At 40.1% G+C, this 10411-nt stretch overlaps 2 protein-coding genes across 2 annotated transcripts in view; both read left to right on the plus strand.

The window, feature by feature from the left end:
- LOC104789441 (acetyl-CoA carboxylase 1-like) overlaps positions 1-6613 on the plus strand; it is a 14256-nt gene extending 7643 nt beyond the window's left edge. Inside the window, exons 8-24 of the mRNA XM_010515137.2 lie at positions 14-118; positions 232-318; positions 423-614; positions 706-894; positions 977-1087; positions 1189-1278; positions 1374-1550; positions 1640-1717; positions 1804-1926; positions 2002-2271; positions 2380-2708; positions 2803-3040; positions 3120-3478; positions 3557-3770; positions 3860-4036; positions 4125-6278; positions 6360-6613. Coding sequence (XP_010513439.2) covers positions 14-118; positions 232-318; positions 423-614; positions 706-894; positions 977-1087; positions 1189-1278; positions 1374-1550; positions 1640-1717; positions 1804-1926; positions 2002-2271; positions 2380-2708; positions 2803-3040; positions 3120-3478; positions 3557-3770; positions 3860-4036; positions 4125-6278; positions 6360-6416 — 4950 coding nt within the window. The 3' untranslated portion in view covers positions 6417-6613. The remainder of the gene's footprint in view (positions 1-13; positions 119-231; positions 319-422; positions 615-705; positions 895-976; positions 1088-1188; positions 1279-1373; positions 1551-1639; positions 1718-1803; positions 1927-2001; positions 2272-2379; positions 2709-2802; positions 3041-3119; positions 3479-3556; positions 3771-3859; positions 4037-4124; positions 6279-6359) is intronic.
- On the plus strand, positions 7006-8859 carry LOC104787286 (alkylated DNA repair protein alkB homolog 8-like). The gene is made up of 3 exons (XM_010512826.2): positions 7006-7130; positions 7320-8483; positions 8554-8859. Exons 2-3 carry the CDS (start codon positions 7345-7347, stop codon positions 8651-8653), a joined length of 1239 nt encoding a protein of 412 aa, XP_010511128.1. The 5' UTR covers positions 7006-7130; positions 7320-7344; the 3' UTR covers positions 8654-8859.

The following is a 10411-nucleotide window of genomic DNA, read 5'->3' on the forward strand; positions in this document are numbered from 1 at the left end:
TAACTGTTTGTAGATTGATGTAGTTAGGGGTGGATCAGGATCCTACAGGCTAAGAATGAATAACTCAGAAGTTGTATCAGAAATACACACTCTACGTGATGGAGGTCTGTTGATGCAGGCAAGTTTTCTGCCTTTGTTCTATACTACAAGACAGTGACATACATATTTCACACATAGTAACCTGCCTTTTGAGAATCTCACTTCCTTTTCTGGTTTTCACTGTCATTACAGTTGGATGGTAAAAGCCATGTGATATATGCAGAGGAAGAAGCTGCAGGAACTCGTCTTCTCATTGACGGAAGAACTTGTTTACTACAGGTTTGCACTAAATTTGTTTTTTTTTTTTGTTTTACTATGTATACTTCACGTTTGTCTGAAGTCATTTTTAACTTAAAGTTGTCTGTCAATTTTGGCTTATTCAGAATGATCACGATCCTTCGAAGTTGATGGCTGAAACACCGTGCAAGTTGCTGAGGTATTTGGTTTCAGACGACAGCAATATTGACGCTGATACGCCTTATGCCGAAGTTGAGGTCATGAAGATGTGCATGCCACTTCTTTCACCTGCTTCAGGAGTTATCCATTTCAAAATGTCTGAAGGACAAGCCATGCAGGTGAAAAAACTATCCATTGCTAAACAAATACTGTATTGTTTTCCTACAGTTTTGTCGACATTGATTAACCCATCCATTATTTTCTTCACAGCCTGGTGAACTTATAGCCACACTTGATCTTGATGATCCTTCTTCTGTAAGAAAGGCTGAACCCTTCCATGGAAGTTTCCCAAAATTAGGGTTTCCAACCGCAGTTTCTGGCAAAGTTCATCAGAGATGTGGTGCAACTTTACATGCTGCTCGCATGATTCTTGCTGGATATGGCCATAAAGTAGATGAGGTAAATGCTATTTGTTTTTCCTATTTGAATCCAACTTTCCTATTAGATCATTTGACTCTGAGATTGCTCATATCTTTTTCAGGTTGTTCAAGACTTACTTAATTGCCTTGACAGCCCTGAACTGTCGTTTCTTCAGTGGCAAGAGTGCTTTGCTGTTCTAGAAACACGACTACCTAAAGATCTCAGGAACATGGTATACAATTGTGTAAACTATTCATAATTCGTTTTAGTTTCCTGTGATCTTGTTTTGAGTTTCAAGTCTCTTACTGCTTTTCTTATATAATTCTTTATCAGCTGGAATCAAAGTACAAGGAATTTGAGATTGTCTCCAAAAACCCCCTGACCAGAGATTTCCCTGCGAAAATCTTAAAAGGCACTCTTGAGGTGGGTACCTACTGTTCTGTTTCTAACATTTGTGACCTACTGTTCTGTAATTTATTCTCTGAAATGTTTTCTTTTCGGTCCACTTTTTGCAACAGGCTCATTTATTATCTTGTGATGAGAAAGAGAGAGGTTCCCTTGAACGGCTCATTGAACCATTGATGAGCCTGGTGAAGTCTTATGAAGGTGGTAGAGAAAGTCATGCCCGTGTGATTGTTCATTCTCTCTTTGAAGAATATCTATCAGTTGAAGAATTATTCAACGAAAACATGCTGGTAATATATGGTTCAATTGTTGTCAAACGGCTTCGTGGTTATCAGTTATGTGTGAGGAGTCTTGATAAGCATTTTATTTTCTTAAAAAGGCTGATGTTATAGAAAGCATGCGTCAACTAAACAAGAAAGATCTATCAAAGATTGTCGATATCGTACTTTCACACCAGGTTGGTACTTATTCTTTCACACACCAGGTTTCTCTTGTCGCATTACTATATGTTATTAAACTGGCATACTCATTTTCTTTTGTCAGGGAATAAAAAGCAAAAACAAACTTGTTCTTCAACTCATGGAGCAGCTTGTTTTCCCTAATCCTACAGCATACAGAGATAAACTTCTCCGATTCTCAACACTTAACCATACTAATTACTCTGAGGTACATGTGGTTTCCTTTATGTTTTATGCTATTGTTGTTGATATTTTCCAGCTGATGATCAGTTTGTGTGTGTAGTTGGCACTCAAGGCGAGTCAATTGCTTGAACAGACAAAACTTAGTGAACTTCGTTCAAACATTGCTAGAAGCCTGTCAGAGTTAGAAATGTTTATGGAGGATGGAGAAAATATGGATACCCCCAAGAGAAAAAGTGTCATTAGTGAAAGGATGGAGGATCTTGTGAGCGCATCTTTAGCTGTTGAAGATGCTCTCGTGGGACTATTTGACCACAGCAATCACACACTCCAAAGACGGGTTGTTGAGACTTATATTCGCAGATTATACCAGGTTATAGTTCATTCTTTCGCACCATTATTATTCAAAATTCCTTTTAGACTGCAATTTTATTAGAGATAGACAATCTTGACGTCATTTTAACTCGACTTTTTTCATCAGCCCTATGTCATTAAAGAAAGCGTGAGGATGCAGTGGCACCGTTCTGGTCTTATTGCTTCCTGGGAGTTCCTAGAGGAGGAGCATATGGATATAAAAAACATTGGCTTAGACAAGACATCTGAAGAAGTGTTTCTTGAGAAACGTCGCAAGAAAAAATGGGGGGCTATGGTTATAATCAAATCGCTACAGTTTCTGCCAAGTATAATAAGTGCAGCATTGAGAGAAATAAACCACAACGACTATGAAACTGCCGGAGCTTCTTTATCTGGCAATATGATGCACATTGCTATTGTGGGCATCAACAATCAGATGAGTCTGCTTCAGGACAGGTATTGAAAGTCGCCACAGCATGGTTGTTTAAACCAGCTTAGGTGCCGTAATGTCTACCTAATAAGGTTTCATTTTTGGTTTGTTTTGTCTCAGTGGGGACGAGGACCAAGCTCAGGAAAGAGTAAACAAGTTGGCCAAAATTCTTAATGACGAGGAAGTGAGTTTGAGCCTCTGTTCTGCTGGTGTTGATGCAATCAGCTGTATAATTCAGCGAGATGAAGGACGACCACCCATGAGACATTCTTTCCATTGGTCCATGGATAAACAGTATTATGTAGAAGAGCCGTTGCTGCGACATCTTGAACCTCCTCTATCCATATACCTTGAGTTGGTATGTCCATGATGATGAAATGTACATTTATAGCATCTTGCATTTATTTAAATGATTGTTTATTGTTTTTCTAATGCAGGATAAGCTAAAAGGGTACTCAAATTTACAGTATACACCTTCAAGAGACCGTCAGTGGCATATGTATACTGTTACAGACAAGCCAGTGCCAATCAAAAGGATGTTCCTTAGGTCTCTGGTTCGAGAAGCTACAATGAATGATGGGTTTATCTCACAGCAAGGGCAGGACTACCAACTTAGCCAAACACTGCTCTCCATGGCGTTTACGTCGAAATGCATTCTGAGGTCTTTGATGAATGCCATGGAGGAACTGGAACTGAATGCACATAATGCTGTCAGTGCCATGAAACCAGACCATGCACATATGTTCTTATGCATACTAAGTGAGCAGCAGATAGATGATCTTGTGCCTTACCCCAGGTTGACATGGCTGTGTCTCTTAGAAGTTAAAGTTTATGATATGTCAGAACTTTAACGATTATCAATTTTTTGTCACAGGAGAATTGAAGTGAATGCGGAAGATGAAGAAACTAGAGTTGAGATGATCTTAGAAGAAGCAACACGAGAGATACATAGGTCTGTTGGAGTAAAAATGCACAGGTTGGGTGTTTGCGAGTGGGAAGTGCGACTGTGGCTGGGGTCCTCGGGACTAGCAAATGGCGCTTGGAGGGTCGTGGTTGCAAATGTGACAGGCCGTACATGCACTATCAATGTAATTTCAGCTTATAAATTTTTTGCTGTGCAAACCTTACAGAGAGTACACATATCCAGAACTTGACAATCTGTGATTTAACGTTTCAGATATACCGAGAAGTGCAAGCTACTGGGAGTAACAGTTTAATCTACCACTCAATAAGTAAGAAGGGACCTTTGCATGAAACCCCAATCAACGGTCAATATAAACCACTGAATCATCTGGACAGGAAACGTCTAGCCGCAAGGAGGAGTAACACTACGTATTGCTATGACTTCCCCTTGGTTAGTAACCGAACTCGGAAGATTCTCACATAGATTTACTCTTTGCTGTTTTCTACCCACCTTACGTAATTTTTTTTTGTATCTTTAGTCATTTGAGACAGCATTGGAGATGTTGTGGGCATCACAACACCCGGGAGTCAGGAAACCATGCAAGAATACTCTCATCAACGTCAAAGAGCTTGTATTCTCCAATCCAGAAGGTTCTTCGGATACATGTCTTATTCCGGTTGAAAGACCAGCGGGTCTTAACGACTTTGGAATGGTGGCCTGGAGCTTAGAGATATCTACTCCTGAATTTCCTATGGGACGGAAACTTGTCGTAGTAGCCAATGATGTCACATTCAAAGCTGGTTCTTTTGGTCCTAGAGAGGATGCATTTTTCCTTGCTGTGACTGAACTGGCTTGTTCCCAGAAGCTTCCATTGATTTACTTGGCAGCAAATTCTGGCGCCCGACTCGGTGTAGCTGAAGAAGTTAAAGCCTGCTTCAAAGTTGGGTGGTCGGATGAAGTTTCCCCCGAGAATGGTTTTCAGTATATATACCTGAGCTCTGAAGACCATTCAAGGATTGGATCATCTGTCATTGCGCACGAAATGAAGCTCCCTAGTGGCGAAACAAGGTGGGTGATTGATACGATTGTTGGTAAAGAAGATGGTATCGGAGTTGAAAATCTAACAGGCAGTGGGGCAATAGCGGGTGCTTACTCAAGGGCGTACAATGAAACTTTTACTTTGACCTTTGTTAGTGGAAGATCGGTAGGAATCGGTGCTTATCTTGCCCGCCTGGGCATGAGATGCATACAGAGAGTAGACCAGCCGATCATCTTGACCGGCTTTTCTACGCTCAACAAGCTGCTTGGGCGTGAAGTCTATAGCTCTCACATGCAACTTGGTGGCCCTAAAATCATGGGCACTAATGGTGTTGTTCATCTTACAGTCTCAGATGATCTTGAAGGCGTATCAGCAATTCTCAACTGGCTGAGCTACATTCCTGCTTACGTGGGTGGTCCTCTTCCTGTTCTTGCCCCTGTAGATTCACCAGAGAGAAGTGTGGAGTACGTCCCAGAGAATTCTTGTGACCCACGAGCCGCTATAGCTGGGATCAACGACAGTAGTGGTAAATGGCTTGGTGGCATCTTTGATAAAAATAGCTTTGTTGAGACTCTTGAAGGCTGGGCAAGGACAGTAGTGACTGGGAGAGCAAAGCTGGGGGGTATACCCGTGGGAGTGGTTGCCGTCGAGACACAAACTGTAATGCAGATAATCCCGGCAGATCCAGGGCAGCTAGAGTCTCATGAGAGAGTGGTTCCACAAGCAGGGCAAGTCTGGTTTCCTGATTCAGCAGCCAAGACATCTCAAGCGCTCATGGATTTCAACCGGGAACAGCTTCCATTGTTTATCCTAGCAAACTGGAGAGGTTTTTCTGGTGGGCAGAGAGATCTTTTTGAAGGAATACTTCAGGCTGGTTCAAATATAGTAGAAAATCTGAGAACATATGGACAGCCAGTGTTCGTGTACATCCCAATGATGGGAGAACTGCGAGGTGGAGCGTGGGTGGTTGTTGATAGCCAGATAAATTCAGATTATGTTGAAATGTATGCTGATGAAACCGCTCGTGGAAATGTGCTTGAGCCTCAAGGAATGATAGAGATAAAATTTAGAAGAAAAGAGCTGTTAGAGTGCATGGGAAGGTTGGACCAGAAGCTAATCAATCTGAAAGCAAAGATCCAAGATGCCAAGCAAAACGAGGCGGCGTATGCAAACATCAAGCTTCTCCAGCAACAGATTAAAACCCGAGAGAAGCAGCTTTTACCTGTTTATATCCAAATCGCCACCAAATTTGCGCAACTTCATGACACTTCCATGAGAATGGCTGCAAAAGGAGTGATCAAAAGTGTTGTAGAATGGAGCGGCTCGCGAAGCTTCTTCTATAAAAAGCTATATCGGAGAATTGCAGAGAGCTCTCTTGTGAAGAAGATAAGAAAAGCGTCTGGAGACAAGTTATCATATAAATCTGCAATGGGTTTAATTCAGGAATGGTTCTGCAAATCCGAGATTGCAAAGGGGAAAGACGAAGCTTGGACAGACGACCAACTGTTCTTTACATGGAAGGACAATGCTAGTAACTACGAGCATAAGCTGTGTGAGTTGAGAGCGCAGAAACTGCTGAATCAACTTGCAGAGATTGGGAATTCGTTGGATTTGCAGGCTTTACCTCAGGGACTTGCTAATCTTCTAAACAAGGTATGAAATGAAACACTGAGGTTTTTGCTTCTTGTATGAGTTATTTATTTTTTTGAGTGAGAGTGAATATGTGTGATGCAGGTGGAGCTTTCAAGAAGGGAACAACTGGTGGATGCGATTCGAAAAGTGTTGGGATGATGATATCTATATAAATAGGTTTAGCTTCGGTTCCATTAAAGATGGTGTTTTTGGAGTTGCTCGTGTCCTACGGTGACACAAGTTATTTGATTGAAACTAGATTTTAAACGATCTTCTTCCTCACATTTGTTAGCCTACATAATTTAGCTGCGCAATAGTTTATTCAACACTCAAGGGAGAAAATATATATAAGTATTTTATAAACTCCCTAAGATGACTTGCAAAATATATCTTGGTGGTTTAGTCAAAAATAGAATAAACAATTGTAAGTTTAGGAGAAGGTAGAAGGAGGCTTTCTTCACAAGAGAGGCTTCATCCAAATTTAACCAACTCTCATCTTGATTCGCCTTCTCCCACCATCGAGCTCTAGTACTACCTTTTCATGAATGCCACTGAGTCTATCAGTTCTTCTCAAAGATATGTGACAATACAATACTTTCATGCCAAAAGCACTTGGCAATATAAATAAATTGTGAAAGTGCAATCAAGATGAAAACATTGACTAAAGAAGGGGGCGGGGGTTTTATTGATAAAAGAGTAAATAATGGGTTCAATATCATAAACAAATTTAAATATGGAGTACGGAATCTATAATATCAGTCAATTCCTCTTCCCAAAACCCTAAACTCCACCTTCCGTTTCAGATCACACGAACCGACACTTGCAAATCCATATTGTCTCTGCTCGAGTCCTACGACGTTTCTTCTTGACTTTGTAAGCTTTTTTCCTCAATTCTAATCTTACTTTCTTATGTAAAGTTTCAATTTTTATTCGTTTTCCAGCTTCCAATGATACTGGGATCTTGAATCTGTGGACTTTGCTGTTTAGAATGTTTTAGGTTTTGATAGATGAATTGAGTTAATAATGAAGTTTGGTTACCTGGGCTGTACTTTGTTTCTGCAGATTCATGGTGGTGGTGGTTTAGCTCATGATTTTGGATGTTTTAAGAAGTATTAGAACTTCTTCTTCTTCTTCTACTACTACTACTACTGGAGGTCGTATTATTCTTCAAAGCTTTGGTTTTTATTCGGTTAGTACAAGTAAAATGCGAGATATCAAAGTCAAATCTGATTCAAGGGAGCTGATAACATCATCTGATGAAGAAGAAGAAGCAGCAGCTCAGATTATTGAATCAGTTTCCATTAGAGAAAAGGAGATTTCTTCGTCGTCCTTGAGTGTTAAATCCACGCCTGAGATTGAGAAAAAGTACGTTCATCGGGTTTACGACGCGATTGCTCCACATTTCAGCTCTACGAGGTTTGCCAAGTGGCCTAAAGTTGCTGCCTTTCTTGAATCTCTGCCTTGTGGATCTGTGATTCTTGATGCGGGTTGCGGGAACGGCAAGTATTTGGGGTTGAACCCCAGCTGTTTCTTCATAGGATGTGACATAAGTCATCCGTTGATTAAAATCTGTTCGGATAAAGGGCAAGAGGTTCTGGTTGCAGATGCTGTTAATCTTCCTTATAGAGAGGACTTTGGTGATGCTGCCATCTCTATAGCGGTTTTGCATCACTTAAGTACAGAGAGTAGGAGGAAGAAAGCGATTGAAGAACTGGTTCGGGTGGTTAAGCCAGGTGGATTCGTTCTCATTACGGTTTGGGCTGCAGAACAGGAGGACACGTCGTTGCTCACCAAATGGACACCCTTGTCTGCTAAGTATGTTGAGGAATGGGTCGGCCCAGGTAGTCCAATGAATAGCCCTCGTGTGAGGAACAACCCCTTCTTTAGTCTTGAGAGCATTCCAGAGACTGAGGTGAGTACCAAGGAGCAAAAGGCTGACAACTCCCCGTTCATCGGTCTTGAGAGCATTCCAGAGAGCGAGGAGAGCACGAGAGAGCTAAAAGAAACCAAAGCCAGCATAGTAGAGCAAAAGGAAGAGTCATTGGAGGCTCTGAAGAAGAGCCAACAAGAGTACTTTGTTCCATGGCATCTACCCTACCACCGTGCTGAAGTGAGTGGTGCATCTGCATCTGCACTTGCAACTGGGCTTGCAAAGAAAGACGACAGAAAAGGAGCTGTTGTGTACAACAGATACTACCACGTCTTCAGTGAAGGCGAACTTGAAAGGTGTGTCACTTGCTCTCTATCGATTATCGTTAGTCTTGTTTGTTAACATGTGGTAATAATCTTTTCACAGGTTGGCATCTCGAGTAGGCAATGCAATGATAGTTGATAGATTTTACGATAAGTCCAATTGGTGTATTGTTCTTCAGAAAGCAGCTCTAAACCAAGATTGATCATCTAGTGGACTCAAGACTTGTCTGGTTTCAAACTCAGATACACTTTTCCAAATCTTTCTGAAATTGGAACTCCATCGAAAGTTATCATTGCATTTTTCATGGTTGTAGTTGAGATTCTGTGGCAGCTCTTTTTCCCTGCAGTTTGTTGGCTTTAAGGGGTTTTGTATTATGTGTAACACAAATGAAAGAAAAGGAATTCTCTACATGATAAACAAAATGTCAGAAATTCGATTTGTACAATACAAATGTTACTAGTGATTCATTCACTAAGAATGACTCATACCTAATTGGAACCACCCAAACGCCTCATTCGCAAACAAGCCCCTACAATGATCACCAATCTTGATATCCAATAGCCTTCTCCAAAAGACTTGTTGATTGGTGATCATTGTAGGGGCTTGTTTGCGAATGAGGCGTTTGGGTGGTTCCAATTAGAGTCTTAAAGGGGAAAATGGCCATTTTATACCCGTATAATTTCCAAAGTGCCAATTTCTACCTGTACAAACTTAGGGTGCTAATTTATACATGTACTCAAATAAAATTCAAATTTCATACCCAAATAATTAAAATAGTGCGGATTTCAAAATCTAAGTTAACATATGTTGACTCATATGCCACATAGTTAATGAGGTGGCAGCGACTTCACTAAAACGGTGTCGTTTTGATTTTAAATTTAAAAAAAATAGTTTGCATCATCCAAGATTCAAACTAACGACGTTTACCTTTCTTACATATGTCATTTTCACTTGATCCACAATCATATTAGAAACATGTATAAACGTTTATGTTTATAAACCTAAAAATATATGGAGCTTGTCATCTCACCTTGACTCATGATGTTAAGATTTTCTCGATCTGTTCTGTAAATCAATCTTTTGCCCATTGATTCTTATCGATGCCAAGTGCATATTTATGGACGTTTGTCGAGGATTTTGGGGCTCAGAGAATCTCAGATCATCACATTCTTCATGAAGTTGTTCAAGGTAAGGAATAAAAGATTCTCAGATCTCAAGACTAGAAGAAGCTCAATTCCAATAATTCAAAAAAGAAACGAAAAACTAACATAAATCTTCAATGGATTTTACTGAAATCAAAACAAAAACGATTGTAGAGATTTAGAAACCCTAATCTAAACAAACCTGATTGGAGAAGATGAAGAGAATAAATTGAGAAAAACCAAATATTTAGAGTTTATAAATAAAAACGTTTCAATTGGTAGCAAATAGCCAAATACGATTTCAGATCAGTTGGTATTGCATATGTAGTAAATTGCTTAGGTATTTGGTTCGAGTCCCCGTTGTGACAATTTTTAACGACACCGTTTTATTAGAGTCGCTGCCACCTCATTACCTATGTAGCATATGAGTCAGCATCTGTTAATTTTAAATTTTGAAATCCGCACCATTTTAATTATTTGGGTATGAAATTTGAATTTGATTTGAGGACATGTATAAATTAGCACTGTAAGTTTGTACAGATAGAAATTGGCACTTTGGAAATTGTATGGATATAAAATGGCCATCGCTCGAGTAAACGTCTCAAAACTCCCTAAAAAAATTTGACAAATCTCTTATCTCCCTCTCTATTCTTCATACCCTCACTTTTTTTAATAAGAGATGGTGAGACGATTTTAGCCTTCTAATTTCATTGATTTAGATTAAAATTTTTAAATAAAAAAACATATCCAGCTCTCGTTTTCGACCCGATAAACCCACTCGAAACCCACCTGGTTACTCACGTCTCAATCCAGCCGCC

Source organism: Camelina sativa, chromosome 5, assembly GCF_000633955.1.
Source record: "Camelina sativa cultivar DH55 chromosome 5, Cs, whole genome shotgun sequence".
NCBI lineage: Eukaryota > Viridiplantae > Streptophyta > Magnoliopsida > Brassicales > Brassicaceae > Camelina > Camelina sativa.

Coding starts and splice junctions, on each gene's coding strand:
- LOC104787286 (XM_010512826.2), top strand. CDS start 7,345: ATGATTTTGGATGTTTTAAGAAGTATTAGAACTTCTTCTTCTTCTTCT. Junction 8,484..8,553: donor AGTGAAGGCGAACTTGAAAG/GTGTGTCACTTG, acceptor ATCTTTTCACAG/GTTGGCATCTCGAGTAGGCA.